This window comes from Sebastes umbrosus, chromosome 6 (assembly GCF_015220745.1).
Source record: "Sebastes umbrosus isolate fSebUmb1 chromosome 6, fSebUmb1.pri, whole genome shotgun sequence".
NCBI classification, from domain to species: domain Eukaryota; kingdom Metazoa; phylum Chordata; class Actinopteri; order Perciformes; family Sebastidae; genus Sebastes; species Sebastes umbrosus.
Window position 1 is genome coordinate 30,111,696 of NC_051274.1, and position 21,062 is coordinate 30,132,757.

A 21,062-nucleotide genomic window follows, 5' to 3' on the forward strand; every position below is an offset into this window, starting at 1 on the left:
TAGGATTCCTTCTGTGTTTATTGATTTGTATAAAAGTGAAAATGTTTCAGTGCTGCTTCACATGTTGATTCAACATTAATGTGGAGACAACAGCATCAGTGTGGGGTCAGTTAACAGAACGGCCTGCTAACAGTTCATAATACAAACATGATGATGAAAGTCTTCACAGCTTTGTGAGTGAATCTGACTCTGGGACAGTTCAGGCTGTTTGTGTCAGTCGTGTTAAGCAGGAAGATAATCCAGCTCATCACTCTCCTCTGGTCCTCTGACACAACTCCTCCCTCCATCTGATGTCACACAGGAAACATACAATGAGATACCGGATAATAGACGAGTGAGCTAAACCAAGATAATGAGATATGTGATGATGGGAGGAGATAAAATGACAGGTATGTTGTGAAATGATAAAATAAACATTCAATATGAATAACTTATGATGACATGAGTTAAAATGAGATGATGACATAAAATATGATGAAATGAAGAGATGATTCAGAAATATGCTGAATTACAATAATGTCAGTGTTTGTACGTACAGAGGTCATCAGACAGCAGCTCAGGAGTTTGAATCCTTCCCTCCTCGTACAGAGTTTTCTTCTGCAGGAAACGCTGCTTACTGGGATTCATGTGGGCTGAGCACACACAGGACATGGATTAGTTTTACATTTATTTAATCACTCCATTTCTTCGGGTGTCTATTAGAGTCCAAAGTCTCACAAAAAAGCATCTCACAAGAGAAGAAATGGTTCAGTGTTGTGAGATTACTTGTTTTTTTTATAGCGTTTTTTTTTGTTTTGCAAAATAAAAGGCCTTTATTATAGAACTCAGAGTGCTGGTCCTTTACAGAGCTGCTGATTTACCTGAGGGCTCCGGGGACGACGACTTCAGGGACCCCACAGGAGAGAGGCATTCTGGGACACCACAGAGTCCTGCTGTGGTCTGCCCTTTAGTGTCTGGTCCTGGGGGGGCCCCTGTGAGGGATGGAGACAGAGACCTGGAGCTGGTCCCGTTAGATCTGATCTTGGAGCAAAGTTCGTACTGGGAAAAGCCTCGACTTTCATCGGTTTCACACGGATTGGTGAAAGAGGAAGAGGAGGAGGGGGGTGGGAGAGAGGAGGAGGAGTGCAGCGGGCTAGGAGTGGTGAGGGAGCAGAAAGAGGAGGAGAGCTGGGAGGGCTGGTAGGTGTCCTCCAGTGGTCCCAGTTTGGAAAGCTGGTTGGACAGAGTTTCAACATTGGAGTCAAGGGGGCGGGGGGGTCTGGGTAAGGACAGGCAGGGGGACTGAAGGTGAGGGTGAGGAGGGTGATGGAGGGGGGAGGAGGTTGAAGAGCTGGTCCTCTTCATGATGACGTGAATGTCCTGAAGTTTTTCAAACACCTGCGAGGAGAACATGGACATGAGGAACGGAAGAGGATCCCAACAGGATCCCTGAGGAACACCATGCTGGTGTTAGGTACACATTTAGGGCTGGGTCGCACCAACAATGATTAATTTTAACCCTATTTAAAGCCCCAGTACAGCCGGTTTTACTTCCTGTTTTTGGTTCTTTCTCAAACAGAGAATGGGGGTGTGGTTAATAGTCAGACGTAATTCATTACCATGGCAACCAGATTGCATAGTTTTTCAACTCAGTTTAGATGAATTTACTGTTAATCAGACCACAAATGAGACAAGAATTAGCGCAACACACCGACTCTCACTCGCTCTCTTCTTTAAACAAACAAACAGTCTCTCTGACCTCAGTCATGGCTGGTCTCTTCTTCCTCTTCTTGTCAAGACACCTGCAGGCCAGAGCAACCACCTCCATACAGCCAGCAGGCTCCGCAGCGCCCCCTGCAGACACAACATGGGTACAGCAGCTGCAGGTAACCGGCAGGAAACATCACCTGACACAAACACACACAGACTGACTCACCTGTGATCAGCCGGTGGTCCAGCTGCTTCCTCCAGGCCTCTGCTGACGAACCGGTACGACTCTCCTCGACCTCATCCACGAGGTCCTTCTATACAACCAGAACCAGAACCACATCACTGAGCCAAACATCACACAACATTAAACAATGTTTTGATATTTGTACTGACTGCTTACAGGTCTAGTTATAAACTATGTGTGTGTGTGTGTGTGTGTGTGTTCTGACCAGGAATCTCTCTCCTGACTCCCTGTCTTTCTCCAGAGCTCGGCGACCTGTCAGGACCTCCAACAACACCTGAAACACGACATAATGACATAGGATGACATCAGTGGTGCCTTTAGCATCACTGCAATCGTTAGCTCATTGATTCATTTAGGATTGATTAAGATTATATATATATATATATATATATATACATTGATTTGTACAGCACTTCTCAAAACCAATGTTCACAACATACTTTGCAGAAATAAAAACAATAAAAACAATGCAGGAATGAAATCAGCAGGGTAAAAAAAAATCTAAAATGTGCAGAACATTTGTTGAACAAACAGACTACATTTCCCATCAGCCCCTGCGATGTCTCACCACTCCGAAGCTGTAGACGTCCACAGCGGTCCCGAGCTCTCCGTTCCTCACATATTCATCGGGCAGGTACGCCAGCGTTCCTCTGATAGTGGCCGTTTTACCGACTGACGCCGTCTGAGCCGCCGACCGTACTGACAAGCCACGAGACGCACACCGAGCCAGACCAAAGTCCGCCAGCTTCGCCACCAGGTGGCGGTCCAACAGGATGTTTGAACTGCAGAGACACAGAGAGACAAAAGACCCCAATATTCAAACCAGGTAAAACTGGAAGCAGGTGTTGGAGTCTCCAAATACTTTCTACCTGTTTCTGAGTGGCTCGCTAAAGGTTCAGAGAATAATGTAGATATCTTTGATAACACAAAATCCCTTTGTAAACCTGTTTACATTTCTATCCAATCACATGAACAGACATCCCGCCCCCTTCTGACACAAAATGATTATTTACCAATCTGCTGTCAATTAAATGAGTTAGGCTGCTTTCAAGTTTGGTTACACGCCGTAACATCAAGCGATGTTAGAGGACTAGCGAGAGCAGACCAGATTGGAGTGACCACAGAAAAATTGAGGAAGAAGGCCAACGCAGCGACAGAGGCTTCGTTTAGTGGCACACATCCTGACAAAACACTAAAAGCCCTTCGCCTATGGCGAGATCGTAGACTAACAGAGGTGATGACTGCGTGGCTGAAACGTTATGAAAGGACCATAAGAGGAAGGCAGAAATGATGTCTGCTGTTGGCGATGGACAACTTAGTGCTATGAGGAGCTCTCAGCCACTTTCACTGATTCAGATCAGCTGTGAGAGGAATAAAGGCTGGAGCCCTGATCTGGTCCACGCAGACCTACCTCTTGACGTCTCCGTGGATGAGCGCTGTGTGTTTGTCGGGGGGGGAGTGGAGGAACTGCAGTGCTGTTGCTGCTCCTTCAACAACACCAACTCTCTGAGACCAGGAGAGGGATGCACACTCCTGACAACACACACACACACACACACACACACACATCATATCAGGATAGAAACCTTCAAAACATCGGACAACACATACAGCGTGTGTGTGTTTCAGTGTGTTATGTTACGTATATATCTGTGTGTGTGTGTGTGTGTGTGTGTGTGTGTGTGTGTGTGTATTACATTTTGCAGCTGGTCCTCCAGTGATTGGTGCTCCATGTAGCTGTAGATCAGACACACTGATCCGCAACCTTCACTGAAACCGAGCAGATCCACGATGTTCGGATGTCTGAACCTGAATAATAAATGTGCTTGTCTTAAACACTGTGAGCAGATCTCATGTATACTGTATATGTATATATATACATAAGGGCTGTCAAAGTTAACGGGATAATAACATGTTAGCACAAATTCATTTTGATGCCACTTTAACGCATTAACGCAACTTGTGATTTTTAGGTTGTAGCGGACTCCGTTTTAAAGCTAGAGTGAAGATACTGGCATCATAAATATGTATTTATATACTGTATGGGATCTGTACCCACTTTGACAGTTTGTCCACTTCAGTCTGAAAGCTCTCCTTCAGCAGAGTCCAGTCCAGCAGACAATCCTACAAAAACAACAACAACAACAAATCACAGTCCACTTCCTGTCAAAATGAGAGCCTGAAGTTGAGAAAGTTAACATTAACCAACGAACCAGATTAGCCGACCCGTACGCCGCTGCCAGACTACTTCAGGAGGAGTAGACGGCTGGCTAACGTTAGTTAGCTAGCTAGGTTGTCTGTCTCTGGAACTGGCTAGTAAGCTAGTTAGTTTGTCCGGAAACTGACAATCTAGCTAGCTAACGCCTGCTCTCCTCCCGGTGAAGTAGTCTCCTAGCGGCGAGGAGTGAGGCAGAGGTACCGTGACCCAGCGCTGTCCGCTGTTGGGCTCATTTTCTGTAGCATGGGGGAATTAGCAAGGTAGCTAGCTAAGTAGCCAGTACAGTATGTCTGCGCTGTGATTGGCTGACCTGTTTGAGTCTCTTGACAGCACAGTCGGTGTTCCTCAGGGACGCTCTGTACACGACTCCAAACCCCCCCTCCCCCACCTGCAGGGAGGGGGAGAACCCCGCCGTCCCAGCATGCACCTCTTCATACGACCAGCACATCACCCCGCTGCTGAGGGGCTGAGGGACGCCGCCACCATCATCATCATCATCATCATCATCATTATGCAGACCGGAGGGGGGCGGGGCCGGTCTGGGGAGGGGTCTTCCTCCTCTTCCTCCTCCTCCTCGTCCTCCTCCATCTACTAGATAAAGACCAGCAACTCTATTATATGTTATATTATATTATATCACAGTAGCTCTAGTTATGATTATCATGATTATTATTAGTAATAGTAGTATTATTAGCATAATGTCTAGCGCTATGCTATTATAACATCAGCTATATGCTATATGTGTTACCTGTGTGTGTGTGTGTGTGTGTGTGGGTGTGTGTGTGTGTTTGTGTGTTACCTGTCGGGCTCAGTCTGACAGTGCTCAGTGTGGACGAAGCCTCAGACGGTTTGGTGGGAGGAGGAGAAGGAGGACGAGGAGGAGGAGGAGGAGGAGGAGAAGAGGAGGAAGGCTTCAGACTGGACGCCCCTGCAGAGAGAGAGAGAGAGAGAGAGAGGTAAGCTCCAGTGTTTGACCCCTGACCCTACCGAGGTCAGAGGTGAGAGGTCATCAGAGGTCAGGGAACTCACAGCCTAGGATGACATCACGGGGGCGGAGCAGCTCCAGACGCTCCAACAGGTCGATCAGCTCCCCGACACGACCGTTCCTGTTCTCCAGTTGGTTCATCACCCAGTCCGTCCGCCTCTCCCTCTTCTCAGCCAATCGCACGGCAGTCTGATCACCCAGGACCTCTGAGGCTTCAAAGTATATATACAGTATATAAAATGTGACTGAACGTTGTGAACACGGGACATGAACATGCCAGCATCATAATCTCCTGGATAAAAGCCTTGTGTTTGTTGGTCCCGTCCTCCTCCACTCCCACCCGCCCATTAAATTACGTCACTGCAGTGCTTTCCCTGAGTGTTTACTGTTGCTGCTGATGGTTTTACATTATAGTTAATGGAACGCCCCGTGTGTCTCACCGGCGCTCAAAGTTGCCTCGTGTGGCGGTACCAAACGCCAACAGCCGTCGTTATTTGGGGCGGCAGTAGCTCAGTTCATAGGGACTTGGTCGCCAGTTCAAGTCCCCACATGGATCAAGTACTGAGTGTGAACTGGTAGCTGGAGAGCTGCCAGTTTGCCTCTTGAGCAATGCACCAACCCACAACTGCTCAGGGCGCCTGTCAGGGGCAGCCCCCTCGCTCTGACATCTTTCCATTAATGCATGTATATAGGTCCTGTTTGTGCACATGTGTATTTCAGGCCTTTGGTGATGTGTGTGTAAAAAAACAGAGTGAAAAAATTGAATTTCTTCACATTCTTCTTCTTCTTATTATTATTATTTAACGCTCTGGGAATAAGAACTGTCTGGTACACATGAAATATAATCAACTAATAAATTATCTATGTATTAATATAGATTAAGATAAAACTTTATTGATCCTGAAATTCTACTTTTACTGAAGTACAACATCTGAGTACTTCTTCCACCCCCCACCACATCTGTCCATGATTATTGTGGTTTCACAAACAGCTGGTTTAGTACCTCCTAAATTAAAATGAAATATGAATCATTAATAACCTAATAAACAGTTAATTAATAATGTATTATTTATCTTTGAGAAACAGGGCTTCAAATATCCCCCAGCTGTTAAAGGTTATTCTGAACCAAACAGAATCCACCTCCTCCAGGGTCCTCCTGGACCTGGTCCACCTCCTGTCCTCTGGGAGGCACCACACAACATCAGTCATTAACATCTACCATCACTGTCAGTAACCCTCCAACACCACATATGCACTGCTGCTATCTGCTGTTACACGTCAATATGAGTCATACTCACAGTATGCACAGTATGCACAGTATGTACATGTACATACTTATATATATATAAGTATGTACATGTACATTATGTAGATGTACATACTTATATATATATATTATTTATATAAGTATGTAAAAATAATATATATATAAGTATGTACATCTACATAATGTACATGTATATACTTATATATATATATATTATTAATAATATATATATATATATATATATATTATGTATATATATATATATATACATATATATATATATATATATATATATATATATATATATATATATATATATATATTATTAATAATATGAATTAACACCTGTATTTTGTTGTCCGTTATGTTTCCTTCTGTGTTCATAAATCTGGTTCTGATAGTGACCCATGAACACACCTGTAGCTCAGACAGACAGACAGGTACAGGTACAGACCGGTACAGGTAGGTTACAGCCTGTTAGCCAGTAGTAGACGGTGTTCTGGTTCTGACTCACCGAATCGGGTCCATTCCCGGTCGGACAGTCCGTCCATCAGCCGGCAGAACTCCCAGAGGACGACGGGCGGCAGCTGGTAGAGGAACGGTCCTCTCAGGTCCGCTGCTGCTGCTGCTGCCGACATGTTCTACTGTTCTAATGTTCTACTGTTCTGATGTTCTAATGTTCTAATGAGACTCAACGTTACCTGAAGCTAACAGCTACCAGCTAACAGCGACCGTTCACACCGGGACCCGGTTCACTCCGTCACATCAGAACCGTCCGGAACCAACAATTTACAACTTTAAAAACTCTGTAAAATCCCAAACGTCACAGCTCCAGGTCCTCCGCTGCTTCCGCCCACAGCACGTTCAGACAGAGAGCCGCTTCCGGGTAGCAGCCCTCCAAAATAAAAGATCTGAACTGAACCTGAACACAAATAATGGGTCGCGTCTATTTTATTTATTTATTTATTTTTATTTTACTGTATTTATTTATTTATGTATTTTTTATTTTATTCATTTATTTATTTATTTTATTTTATTTTATTTTATTTTATTTTATTTTATTTTATTTTATTTTATTTTATTTTATTTATTTGTATTTTATTTTATTTTTTTATTTTTTTATTTTTATTTATTTTATTTATTTTATTTATTTTATTCATTTGCACAGATATAAAACTGCACAAAATCCAGTCAATGAAAAAAAAACAAGAAATGTGTCAGGAGAGGTCAAGAAGCCAAAGGCTTATACAAAGGACCTCCCTCCAACCCCAGGAGAAAAAAAAAATAACAAAAAAGGGAGAAAGATCTAAACTAACATAATTTTAAAAATACAACAAAAGTTAAACAACAACAAGAAGTACACAAAATGTGCAAAACAACCTAACCAAACAGTGGAAAACAATCCAATAAAAACAATGAAATACATACAAAAAATAGTATAGAAGAAAAGAAAATATATCTAAACATATCAAAAGATAATTAGACATCACAAATTAAATGTGATGATAATTTCCTTTTAAAATGTTCTAAGGATAACGAGCTCTTGATAACATGTACTTTGGCGTTCCATATTTGTACACTTGGTCGCATCTAAAAGGAAACCCACAAACTGCAAAAACTTGCAAAGACTTCGCAACTTGGGGGTTACCTCCTAGTCCCAAATAATGTTCCCCAACTTGAATATAATATACAAAGAGGTTTACACACACACACACACACACACACACACACACACACACATAAACAAACAGAAAACAACAACATAGGTAGAAGAAGAAGAAGAAATAAATAAAGCAAGCCTCATTCTGAGTATGCAGACAGCATGATATACAATGACATCATTTAAAGTAAAAGTACATGAGGCTCATTAAACGTGTATTTATATATTGATGTGTATAATAATAATAATAATAATAAGCATTATTATAGCAATTATAATCGTTAACACTCCATTGTTGAAGTTTTGCCCCTGTGAGGACTTTTACTTTTTTACAGGAATTCCTGAAAGAGGCCATCCTCTGTGCTCTGACTGAAGTTCCTCATTACCCCATCTCCTCCAGCCTCCTCTCCACGTGTCTGCTTGTGTGCAAATGTGTGTGTGCGTGTGTGGGTGTGTCTTCACTCTCCAGTGCACACACTCAGCCTTTCACAAACACACAAAGACACACACACACAGACACACATTTTTAACTTCCTCTTGTCAAACTGAGATATTTCTGATGTTGTGGTTTATTGAGGTGCACTTGAATGCATCGTTGGTTCAGTTCAGCGTGTAGTCAGGACTAATTAGAGTTTCAGAACTTGAGAGTGAGAGAGGAGGTGTTGTCCAGTCTGTACTCTACCTGCTCAGGTACACTGTTCACTACCTGCTCAGGTACACCGTACTCTACCTGCTCAGGTACACCGTGCTCTACCTGCTCAGGTACACCGTGCTCTACCTGCTCAGGTACACCGTACTCTACCTGCTCAGGTACACCGTGCTCTACCTGCTCAGGTACACTGTTCACTATGCTCAGGTACACTGTTCACTACCTGCTCAGGTACACTGTACTCTACCTGCTCAGGTACACTGTTCACTTACTGCTCAGGTACATAGAATGGATATAGTATATACAGCACATACATACCTAATAAAGTACTTTTACTTCTGATACTTGAAGCACATTTTATATATATAAATACTGTATATATATATATATATAAAGAGAGAGAGATGGATTTACTGCTTCTACATCATCCTCTATTATCATCATCATCATACGTCAACATCTCCTACTACCATGATGTCCCCCATCCTCCCCATCCTCTCCTCGTCCTCCTCCCTCCCTCCTCCATCCCCCTCCTCCTCCTCTCCTCTCCTTTCTCCTCCCTCCTATCCTCTCCTCTGCTCTCTCCTCTCTCCTCCCTCCTGTCCTCCATCTCCTCTCCCTCCTCCTCTCCTCTGCTCTCTCCTCTCTCCTCCCTCCTGTCCTCCATCTCCTCCTCCTCCATCTCCTCTCCCTCCTCCTCTCCTCTCCTCCATCCTCTCCTTTCCTCTCCTCTCCTCCCTCCCCCATCCTCTCCTCCCCCCCCCCTCCTTTCCTCCCCCACATCCTCTCCATCCTCCACCACTCTTCCCCCCCATCCTCACCTCCCTCCCACCCACCGTCCTCTCCTCCTCTCTCCCTCCCTCCCTCCCTCCTCTCCATCCTCTCCATCCTCCTCCTCCTCCCTCCATCTCCTCTCTCTCTCTCTCATCAGGCGGCAGGATGGACGTCGTAAATCAGGTACAAACATCCACATCTACATGATATTTCTACATTGGTCTTCATCATGTCTTCATCATCTCAGTGTTGTGATGGTCGTGCTGGTGTTCGGGGTGTGTTTGTGTCGTGTTTTTCTGGTCGGCCCGCCGGGGCTTCGTGTTTGTGTCTGTCTGCCGGTGAATCATCTCGGTGTCGGGCCGCATCACGGAGATATTACCGATATTCATATTATTTATATTATCAATACTGATTATATTCACAATAACAGCAGAATCAGAGAAAATCAAGTCCGACATCAGAAATCAAGGAGGGTGAAAAGAGGAGGTCTAGCGCGTCATCACCGCGTCATGTCTTTGGGGTTCCACACATGTGCAGTAACATCTGGTCTGCTGAAACTGTGCCAATAGCAGCGCAGGACCGCAGCTCCGGTCACACTGCGCATGCGTCAAACCTCATGGCTCAACACCAGTGTCCCATCCTCTTTCAACAGACCTTTACAGACATCAGGAAGATGTCTGCCTTATTCATGAATTATTATTTTTCATAGAAATCGGTCTCTGTTGTTATCGATCTGGGCTGTATTACAGATGATCATTATAAAGATAATAATAATCAGAAAATTACTATATATATTACTGCAATATATTACTTCCATTTCTTACTGAAATATAACAATATATAAATATATATTACTGCAATCTACTAATGAAATATTACAATATATTACTGCTATATATTACTGCATTATATTACTGAAACATTACAATATATAACTACTCAATAGGTCTTGACAGAAATCAGGAAGATGTCTGTTTTATTCATGAATTATTATTTTTCATATAAATCTGTCTGTTGTTATCGATGTGTGCTGTATTACAGATGATCGTTATAAAGATGATAATAATCAGACTGTTACTGGGGGTCTGACTGTATTACAGATAATCATTATTCATTATCATTATATATTACTGAAATTAAATTACTACAATATATTACTACTATATACTAATGTAATATATTACTGAAATATTACAATATATAAATACATTATATGCAGAATATTACTATAATATATTACTGCAATATATTACAACTATATATTACTGCAATATATTACAACTATATATTACTGCAATATATTACTGAAATATTACAATATATAAATACATTATATGCAGAATATTACTATAATATATTACTGCAATATATTACAACTATATATTACTGCAATATATTACTGAAATATTACAATATATAAACATATATTACTGCAATATATTACTGAAATATTACAATATATAAATACATTATATGCAGAATATTACTATAATATATTACTGCAGTATATTACAACTATATATTACTGCAATATATTACTGAAATATTACAATATATAAATATATATTACTGCAATATATTACTGAAATATTACAATATATAAATACATTATATGCAGAATATTACTATAATATATTACTACCATTTATTACTGCAATATATTACTATATATTACTGCATTATATTACTGAAACATTACAATATATAACTACAATATACTACTGCAATATACTAGTACAATATATTACTGCGATATATTACTGCAATATTACAATAATATATAACTGTAATATATTACTGCACAATGCTACTGTAATATTACTACAATATATTAATGCAATATAGTACTGCAATATTATTACAATATATTACTGCAATATAGTACTGCAATATTATTACAATATATTACTGCAATATAGTACTGCATTATTATTACAATATATTACTGCAGGAAGATGTCTGTTTTATTCATGAATTATTATTTTTATAGAAATCTGTCTCTGTTGTTATCGATCTGGGCTGTATTACATATAATCTTTATAAAGATAATAATCAGACTGTTACTGGGAGTCTGACTGTATTACATATAATCTTTATAAAGATAATAATCAGATTGTTACTGGGGATCTGACTGTATTGCAGATAATCATTATCATTATATATTACTGAAATTAAATTACTACAATATATTACCACTATATACTACTGCAATATATTGCTGAAATATTACCATATATAAATGCAATATATTACTACCATATATTACTATTTATTACTGCAATATATTACTGCAAAATATTACTATAATATATTACTGCAATATATTACTTCCATATATAACTGAAATATTACAATATATAAATACTATATATTACTGCAATATATTAATGAAATTTTACAATATATTTCTTCTATATATTACTGCATTATATTACTGAAACATTACAATATATAACTACAATATATTACTGCAATATATTACTGCAATATGATAGTACAATATATTACTGTAATATATTACTGCACAATATTACTACACTATGCTACTGTAATATTACAACAATATATAACTGCAATATTACTACAATATATTACTGCAATATAGTACTGCAATATTACTACAATATATTACTGCAATATAGTACTGCAATATTACTACAATATATTACTTCAATATTACTACAATATATTACTGCAATATAGTACTGCAATATTACTACAATATATTACTGCAATATTATAATATATTATAATATATTACTACAATATATTACTTCAATATTACAATATATTACAATATATAACTACAATATACTACTGCAATATTACTACAATATATTACCTCAATATTACTACAATATATTACTGCAATATTATAATATATTATAATATATTACTACAATATATTACTTCAATATTACAATATATTACAATATATAACTACAATATAGTACTGCAATATTCCTACAATATATTACTTCAATATTACTACAATATATTACTGCAATATAGTACTGCAATATAGTACTGCAATATTACTACAATATATTACTGCAATATTACTACAATATATAACTACAATATAGTACTGGAATATTACTACAATATATTACTGCAATATAGTACTGCAATATTACTGCAATATTACAATATAGTACTGCAATATTACTACAATATATTACTTCAATATTACTACAATATATTACTACAATATATTACTGCAATAGCTGAACAGGTTGTGTCCAGGGTTTGAAGGGCCTGCAGTGATGCTTCCTGCCTATTTCCTGACACTCGAGGTGTCTAAGTCCTGGATGGAGGGTAGACTGGCACCAGTGATTTTCTCTGCTGTCCTGACTGTCCGTTGTAGTCTGTTACGGTCCTGTTTGGTTGTTGATCCAAACCACACAGTGACGGATGTGCAGAGAACAGACTGGATTATTGCAGTGTAGAACTGGATCAGCAGCTCCTGAGGCAGGTTGAACTTCCTGAGCTGACGCAGGAAGTACTGTATCTCCTCTGCTGGGCCTTTTTTTCCTGATGGTGTCTATGTTGGCAGTCCACTTGAGTTCCTGGGAGATGGTGGATCCCAGAAACCTGAAGCCTTCCTGTTGCGGGGTTCTACTTCAAAACATGAAAACACTGGCGTAGTTGAAAAACGTTGTATTAGACCCTTTTATTATGCTGGCCTCCCAAAGTGCAAACAGTGGTAATATTTACAAAAGGTGAAAAAATAGAAAATAAGCTATGTACAAAAACATCAAATAGCACTGAAAATTGAGTTCCTCAATAACTCCATACTTTTCTGTCAGAAACAGGCAAAAAAAACAATCCAAAATGCAATCTGTAAATTCAATGAATGTTACCTTCTGTGTAACCACTTCAAGATCAGACTGACTTTATCAGGCCAAGATGACCCCCTTTTAAACTAATAGCCCCTCCCATGGGCGTATTACTGACACAGAAATTTACAATTTACGGGCGCCTGGGTTAGCTCAGTTGGTAGAGCGGGCGTCCATGTATCAAGGCTTGGTCCTGACCGCGGCGGCCCGGGTTTGAATCCGGCCTATGGCCCTTTCCGCATCCACTCTCTCTCTCCCCCCTTTCCAAGACTCTATCCACTGTCCTCTCAATAAAAATGGAAAATGCCCCCAAAAAAATAACTTTAAAAAAAAAGAAATTTACAATTTACAACATTCTTCAGCAGAGAAGACATTTGTAGCCCCTTTAACCTAGAGGCATATTTTGCATATCAATTCTACACCTCTGTCTAAACATTCCCCCCCAACCAAAACAAGTTAATTTGCAACAAAATCACAATGAAAAATAATAAACATATTTATGCTGATCACATGACATTAATAACGCACGAGAACGCTCTTTTTAACTAGTAATAAGTCAGTAGTAATTCATTATCATGGCAACCAGATTGCATTGTTTTTCAACCCAGTTTAGATGAATTCACTGTTTATTAGACCACAAATGAGACAAGAATTAGCGCAACACAACGACTCTCTCTCACTCGCTCTCTTCTTTACCGTCTCCTCCTGGCGAGGCGGCCGTCTGGCTGCTGCTGCACCGAGGAGCTGCACCGCCGCACGCCGGCCACAGCTCACCAGAGGACGGATAGACATGTTGCCGAGGTCCGCCGTTTGAAATGCAGTTTCGGGACGTTTTGGAGGTGCACCGTCCACCAAGGTGGACTGAAAGTTGTACGCGCCCCGTCGTTCAGACCTGTTAGAGGCCGGCAAACCCCCGGTATCGTCTGCTTTCCGTTAATTTATCTCCAGCAGGAGGAGACGGCAAAGAAGGTGCGAGAGAGAGAGAGACCGTCAGTGTGTTGTGTTAATTCTGCCGGTGGGTTTCCGTGTAATCTACTGCGTTGATTTCACCCGTTCATACACAAATGCCTTGGTGAAATTAACACACTAAACTAAGGTGGATGAAAAAAAATACAATGAAAACCCTCAGTTAGCTAATGAAACAAGTTGGGCTAGCTAACTAACTAGAACAAACTGACAGACAGATAAACACATTTATCAGTTCGCTGCTCAGACTCAAACGAGCATGAGTGCGCCTGCAGCTTGGAGGATGACCTTTGACCTGCAGCTTCTACTATAGTCAGACGTCATATTCCCGTTTTGTCAACAACCTTTTTTTTTTTTGCTGTTGACTTGTGATCTGATCACTGAGGACGCATGTTAACACCAGGTCTGAACTGGGCCGCTGGTTCAACTACAGTTCTGTAGTCAAGCTCTCTTCAAGTCAGACGCAATGCATGATGGGAAGTGGTGCTGTGTGAGCGACTGTTGTTTTACTGTCTTCACCTGTTAGCTGTGACGTGTTTGTTTGACTTTCTTATTCTATTTGTACTGAAATATTTTAATCCTGGTTGAACCATGCTACGCACTTTGTAGCTTTGTTTTGAAAACTGTTATTAAATAAAGTTTATTATTATTGTTGTTATATATTATCATCTGGCTCTTATGTTTTGCAATGATTTCTGTGATTTAATGAATGAAAAAATAAACACCCTATGTGTTCTCTCTCTCTTTGTGTGCAGTTGGTGGCCCAGGGCCAGTTCAGGGTGCTGAAGCTTCCTCTGGGCTTCATTAAGGCCTTACAGTGGGTGAGTTCATCAGAGCAACACAAGTAACTTATTGGATTTCTATGTAAGCCAAACTGTAAGCCGAGCGTCAGTCCACGGCTAGACACCACTGGAGACATCCATCTACCTACAGTATGTCCAACCCTCACACTGATGAAGACACATTTAATAAAGCCTGACGAAGTGTTCTCCTGGCTACAGTCGTGATCAATGGACAGTCTGGGCGTGACACCCATTATTTACAAATGCCTCAGTTACCTCCAACTCTCTGGAGACACTAATCATTGCAGTGTGTGTGTGTGTGGCGATCAGCGCCGATCTCTGTGAGTTGGACTGTTTTTTCAATGAGATAGAAGAGATGATGAGTCATCATCCTGCAGGAGCTTCACTCTTTGTTCTCCACAAAATAACACTTCCTCCGCTTCAACACAACTACGTTTAAAAAAGTAACAACAGGCAGAATGTTTCTGATTTCATAGTTTATTCCTTCTAATCCCCTCAAAATGTTGTGGATCATTTCCTTGAAAGAAGCATATAACTGTTCATTCTATTGGTACTGTTGGTCAGTCATCACATAAAGCTAAACGTGTGAATGCAAACGATAGATAATTCAACAAATATGAACCAATAAATTAATATTCACTCTGGTTATCAAGTGGATCTCTGAGAAAAATCACCAATTAATGAGATTTTTTACAGTTTTTTCCCCCTCCGATATAAACTATGGCTGTCAACATGAACACGGTAATAACACGTTAACGCAAATTCGTTTTAACGTCACAAATTTCTTTGACGTATTCACGCAACTTGTGATTTTTAGGTTTCAGCTGGCTCAGTTTTAAAGCTAGAGTGAAGATACTGGCATCATATGAAACTACAAAACCTAAACAGTCCATTGGTACCAACAAATTTAACTGATAAGATGTTTTTCACGTCAACAATCTCTGCATTGTTACTTACAATTTGTCTCTTCCTCCTCCTCTTCCAGTTCTTCGCCATCTTTGCCTTCTCCACCTGTGGCAGTTATTCTGGGATGTTCCGGATGGCGGTGCAGTGTAAGGTCCGGACAGAAAGCAACCTGAGTATAGAGGTGGAGTTCGACTATCCATTCAGGTCAGTAGGCTACAACATGAGTCACTAATGTGAGTGAACATCTCTGTAGCACTGAGAGGAATCTGCACACAATGCTAATGGAAACATTAGCATGTTAGCATAGTGCTAAAACTAACGTTAGCATGTTTGAATGCTGGCAGGAGGTCAGTTAATACCGTTTGTGAGTCTAATTACTCTTTTTATAGTTTCCATTTTTATTTTTATTTGATATACCTGTAACATTATCTGAACTTATTTCTGTCCTGGTGCACGCCACCTTTGGACGTCCCCCTCTGGGGATCCATAACCCTTCTTCCTCTCTTAAAGTCTTAACTTTGACCTGTTGATGGCGCTACATGAAAAGTCACAGGATCACTTAACGTAGATTTGTTGCTCTGAGGACCAACAGACGGACAGACTTCACAGTTCAACTTCCTCTCTCAGACTCCACCAGGTGTACTTTGACGCCCCCACCTGTAGTGGCGGGAACCAGGAGCGCGTCTTCCTGGTTGGCGACTACTCCTCCGCGGCCGAATTCTATGTTACCATCGGCGTCTTCGCCTTCCTCTACTCCACGGTGGCTCTTGCAATCTACGTCTTCTTCTTCGAGAAGTACAAGGAGAACAACAAGGGCCCGCTGATCGTAAGTTTACCGACCTGGCGCCGTCGCTGACAGGTGACCTCTGGGAAACGCTACTTATACACCGCGTGTGTGTGTGTGTGTGTTTAGGACCTGGGTGTGACCGCAGTGTTTGCCTTCATGTGGCTGGTGAGTTCGGCAGCTTGGGCCAAAGGTCTGTCCGACGTGAAGACGGCGACTGACCCGGACAAAGTGATCACTCTGATCGCCGCCTGCGCGGACGAGGAGAACGACTGCCGTGAAGTCCACGACCCGGTCATGTCTGGTCTCAACACCTCCGTGGTAAGACCATCAGCGAGGTCTGTCTGGGTTCATGGTCATCGGGCAGACCGACCCTCTTTGGGTTGTCGTGGCGATACTTGAGTTTCTGTACTGACACCTTACTTGTTTACATGTTTCTCCACAAAACCTGGTTTTCATTGAACCAAAGAAAGTTCTCAATAATAATAAATGAGTCCGAGTTGTTGGTGGAATCAGACAAACAGCAGCAGATCCTGTAAGACCTTCTACATGTTGAAAATATTGTCATCAAATAAACTTTAACTTCTTTTATTCAGTGAATAATATGTTTGTATTCGTCAGAGTAAGGCAAAGTGAGGCTCAGGATATTTACTCTGTCCTCTCCCTCCAGGCTTTTGGTTTCATTAACCTGATCCTGTGGGTGGGAAACCTGTGGTTCGTCTTCAAGGAGACGGGCATCATCGCTCCCTTCATGCGAGCTCCGCCTCCTCAGGAGAAACCTGCTGCACCTGACGCTTACGAACAAGACCCGTACGCCGGCGGCAACCAGGGAGGCTACCAGCCCGAGTACAGCCAGCAAGGATACAACCAGGTAATCAGCCCACCTGCTAACTAGTACTCACAACCAGGTGATCAGCCCACCTGCTAACTAGTACAACCAGGTGATCAGCCCACCTGCTAACTAGTACTCACAACCAGGTGATCAGCCCACCTGCTAACGAGTACAACCAGGTGATCAACCCACCTGCTAACTAGTACTCACAACCAGGTGATCAACCCACCTGCTAACTAGTACAACCAGGTGATCAGCCCACCTGCTAGCTAGTACTCACAACCAGGTGATCAGCCCACCTGCTAACTAATACTCACAACCAGGTGATCAACCCACCTGCTAACTAGTACTCACAACCAGGTGATCGGTCCACCTGCTAACTAGTACAACCAGGTGATCAGCCCACCTACTAACTAGTTCAACAAGGTGATCGGCCCACCTGCTAACTAGTACTCACAACCAGGTGATCGGCCTGTTAATTAATCAATTATGAAAATAGTTGCCAATTAATTTTCTGATCGTGACTAAACGATTAAATTGTTTCAGCTCTGAGAATACTGTGAAGTATTACTATAGTATTATAAAGTGAAACTGGGACACAGCAACAGTATATACAGTACTAGTACTCTATAGTACACTGGCTGTGTGTGTCATGTGCTTTGCTGCTGTGTTTCCTCCAGGAGGCAGAGTATGGGCAGGGCTACACCCAGCAGGGGGCGCCCACCTCCTTCTCCAATCAGATGTGAACAGACAGGAAGCAGGTGAGTCACACAGGAAGTAGAGGCCTGATTGGTCCATTAAATTCATTTATTTAAGTCACTTTAAATGAGAAGTCTGATGTTCATCTACTGACTAGTATCCTGATATCTCTTCTCCATTATAACACATCAATGAGCCTCACTGTTGATCCTTCATCACCATCAACACATCCATTCATTCTGCGTCGTTGTACTGTATGTACTGTAGCTACTGCAATACTTTAATTAAACAGCAGTTTATATCAGAGACTTTACTACAAATCTGTGTTTTTCTTCTCAGGAAACGCCGGAGTGAACCAACAGTGGGTCGCCTGCAACCTACCCACAATGCAACACTCCTGTCTGTCTGCAAAGTTAATGGGGGATGTGGGTGGGGGGTGTGGTGGGAGGAGGGGAGGGGGGGGGTTAGATGTTCACTATAATGAATCGATGTGTAAATGATAAAAAGAAGATAACAAATCCACAACTTGAACAAGCACCAAAACAGCAACAACAACGACGCTGACAAATAGAAACCTTCAGAGTTATTCCTATTAATCTGTGGACAGAATGTATGTTTGTGTTGTATAGATATCACTCTGAACAGATATATAATATAGACTCAACTGTTTCTTCATGTTTCCTATCGAGCCCAATGATCTGCCCCACCCCCTTGGTATGCCCCGCCCACCCAGGATCAACACCGGCCAATCATGAAGCTGTTCAGACTGGGTTCACACTGAGACCAATCAGATCAAAACCAGATCAAACTGGATCCAGATCAAACTGGATTCCAAATCCAAACGACCCTGCGTCCGCCAGCATCACCTCCCGGCTGTTCGCTGTTTGTCTTGCTGCATGTAAATATCAACACAGGAAGTGATGTCACTCTGGAGACGCAGTAAAGTCCAGTCTGGACTCAGCTTCATGGTGACGCCGGCTGGAAAACTGGATCCAAAATGGCTCCTCGTCATTACAGTTTGCACTTTGTTTGTGTGTTTGTTAGATTCCTTCTGCAGCGACGGTGGAGGACAGCTCACCGCACAAAAGTCCGTCTGAATAGCATTATTATTATTATCATTATTAAGAATTTGTGAGAACACCGTTGCAAAGCAACGGCAATATCAACGTTAACTGTCGGCGTCTAGAAGCCATACAGGCTAAATATTTAGCAAGCTAGAAAGTTGGTAAAATAATGCAGGTAATGCATAATGACAGAGGAAGATGATGCCGTTAGGAATATCAACATTTTCCTCAGACATATTATAAATTTACGAAGAAAAAACAATATACGACTAAAATTACAATATATTCACTTATTATGCACCGAAAAATTAACCTCCATGATCTCCGCCAATTCTGACAACGTCAACAAACTCGTGAACTCGGCTCACCTTAAAAGGTAAAGAGAGATTTCTGCTGTTTAAATGTTCAGACAGGCGATTGTGTTTGTCTACCTGTCCTCTCGCCGGCTCTCAGCCAATCATCAGCAGCCGTGAGCCGTTTTTTTTTTTAAAAGTCTTTCTGGAGAGTTCCTGGCTCTGAAAACAAACTGGATGCTTCTAATTCTTCTTCTTTGGTGTTTTTTTTATGTTGGGACAGTGAAGTAACTTCCTCCGCATGGTGACGTGTTTCCTGCTCGTGTTGTAACTGATGGTCAGTTGTGATTCTACTTCCTGTTCTCCTCTACAGGTGTGTGTGTGTGTGTGTGTCCATTCTTCTTCTATCACTCTTTACATCTTCAGGTTTTTATTTCTTTTCTTCCTCCTGTCTTCTTTTTATCACCTCTCTTACTTCCCTCCTCCTCCTCCTCCTCCTCCACATCTTCTCTCATCCTCTCCTCTCTTCTTCCTCTCCTCCTCCTCTTCTCTTCTGCCTTCTCTCCTCCTCCTCTTCCACCTCCTCTTCCTCCTCCTCCTCCTCTGTGATGTAACTCCCTGTGTGATGATATTCTATTCAGCATCAGTAACCATGGCGACGGTGTTGACAGTGATGATGATGAAGTGTGTGTGACTTGTTGCTATGGAGACAACCCCCCCCCCCTGCTGTGTTTATTCAATGGAAAGTTTCAATAAACTACAAAGTGTCTGAGTCGGTTTACTGAGTGAACAAGTGAATAAACTACTGAATGAATGAATGAACATGAACACATGAATGACTTAATTAACACAAACAGCTAATTATCAACTAATTAATTAACTAATGAACAAATTAATGAGTGACAGAGTGAACAAACAAAACCATCATCTCGTGTTTCCTCCTTGCTCATACTTATGTACTTTAACTTAAAGTACTTCTTGTTCCTCATAATTATGTACTTTTACCTAAAGTACTTCTTGCTGCTGAAACTCATGTACTTTTACTTAAAGTATTTTTTGTTGCTCCTACTTACGTACTTTTTAAAGTGCTTTTTGTTCCTCATACTTATGTACTTTAACTTAAAGTACTTTTTGTTGCACATACTTTAGTACTTTTTAAAGTACTTTTTGATACTCATACTTATATACTTTTACTTAAGTGAAATTTTAAATTAAGGACTTTTACTAGAGCAGAGTATTTCTACACTGTGGTATTAGTAGGGGAGACTGGGGGCAATTGTAGCACACTGAGGAGTAATGTGATTACTCTGAGGTACTGCGGCAGTAATGTGATTATTCTGAGGTACCACAGCAGTAATGTGATTATTCTGAGGTACTACAGCAGTAATGT

The 21,062-nt window shown here is 41.2% G+C and overlaps 3 protein-coding genes and 1 long non-coding RNA gene across 8 annotated transcripts in view; 3 read left to right on the forward strand and 1 right to left on the reverse strand.

Annotated features, from left to right (window-relative positions):
* Positions 1 to 7,314, reverse strand: irak1 (interleukin-1 receptor-associated kinase 1). 2 transcript variants are annotated; one of them, XM_037772684.1, is made up of 14 exons: positions 6,918 to 7,314; positions 5,181 to 5,348; positions 4,951 to 5,079; positions 4,462 to 4,739; positions 3,993 to 4,057; positions 3,631 to 3,742; positions 3,345 to 3,466; positions 2,502 to 2,715; positions 2,139 to 2,207; positions 1,916 to 2,003; positions 1,739 to 1,833; positions 861 to 1,377; positions 537 to 632; positions 1 to 287 (listed from the first exon to the last, which is right to left on the reverse strand). In XM_037772684.1, exons 1-14 carry the CDS (start codon positions 7,039 to 7,041, stop codon positions 223 to 225), a joined length of 2,142 nt encoding a protein of 713 aa, XP_037628612.1. In that variant the 5' UTR covers positions 7,042 to 7,314; the 3' UTR covers positions 1 to 222. The 2 variants fall into 2 exon arrangements, with proteins under 2 accessions (XP_037628612.1, XP_037628611.1); XM_037772683.1 differs by having other exon boundaries at positions 4,462 to 4,742.
* On the forward strand, positions 13 to 978 carry LOC119489831. Of its 3 annotated transcripts, none has more exons than XR_005207260.1 (3): positions 13 to 173; positions 302 to 389; positions 847 to 978. It is a non-coding gene; the product is annotated as an uncharacterized LOC119489831 (long non-coding RNA). The 3 variants fall into 3 exon arrangements; XR_005207261.1 differs by lacking the exon at positions 847 to 978 and adding an exon at positions 524 to 654; XR_005207259.1 differs by lacking the exon at positions 847 to 978 and having other exon boundaries at positions 302 to 434.
* Positions 5,448 to 21,062, forward strand: part of pcsk1nl (proprotein convertase subtilisin/kexin type 1 inhibitor, like) — a 23,530-nt gene continuing 7,915 nt past the window's right edge. The window contains exon 1 of the mRNA XM_037772718.1: positions 5,448 to 5,453. The gene's annotated coding sequence lies outside the window, so the exon portion shown is untranslated. The remainder of the gene's footprint in view (positions 5,454 to 21,062) is intronic.
* sypa (synaptophysin a) overlaps positions 9,536 to 21,062 on the forward strand; it is a 21,507-nt gene continuing 9,980 nt past the window's right edge. The window contains exons 1-8 of one of the 2 annotated variants that reach the window (XM_037772733.1): positions 9,536 to 9,669; positions 15,047 to 15,112; positions 16,080 to 16,204; positions 16,628 to 16,826; positions 16,914 to 17,105; positions 17,455 to 17,655; positions 18,297 to 18,377; positions 18,655 to 20,444. In XM_037772733.1, the coding sequence (XP_037628661.1) occupies positions 9,652 to 9,669; positions 15,047 to 15,112; positions 16,080 to 16,204; positions 16,628 to 16,826; positions 16,914 to 17,105; positions 17,455 to 17,655; positions 18,297 to 18,362 (867 nt within the window). In that variant the 5' untranslated portion in view covers positions 9,536 to 9,651 and the 3' untranslated portion in view covers positions 18,363 to 18,377; positions 18,655 to 20,444. Of the gene's footprint in view, positions 9,670 to 15,046; positions 15,113 to 16,079; positions 16,205 to 16,627; positions 16,827 to 16,913; positions 17,106 to 17,454; positions 17,656 to 18,296; positions 18,378 to 18,654; positions 20,445 to 21,062 lie in introns of those variants that run through there. The other variant, XM_037772732.1, reaches the window with a different exon arrangement.

What these genes read in the sequence shown, in the direction of transcription:
- irak1 (XM_037772683.1), bottom strand. Translation starts at nt 7,041, where the DNA reads ATGTCGGCAGCAGCAGCAGCAGCGGACCTGAGAGGACCGTTCCTCTAC. An exon ending in CCGTGATGTCATCCTAGGCT is followed by an intron (nt 5,080 to 5,180) that starts GTGAGTTCCCTG and finishes CTCTCTCTGCAG; the next exon opens with GGGCGTCCAGTCTGAAGCCT. An exon ending in ATCCACGGAGACGTCAAGAG is followed by an intron (nt 2,716 to 3,344) that starts GTAGGTCTGCGT and finishes GTGTCTCTGCAG; the next exon opens with TTCAAACATCCTGTTGGACC.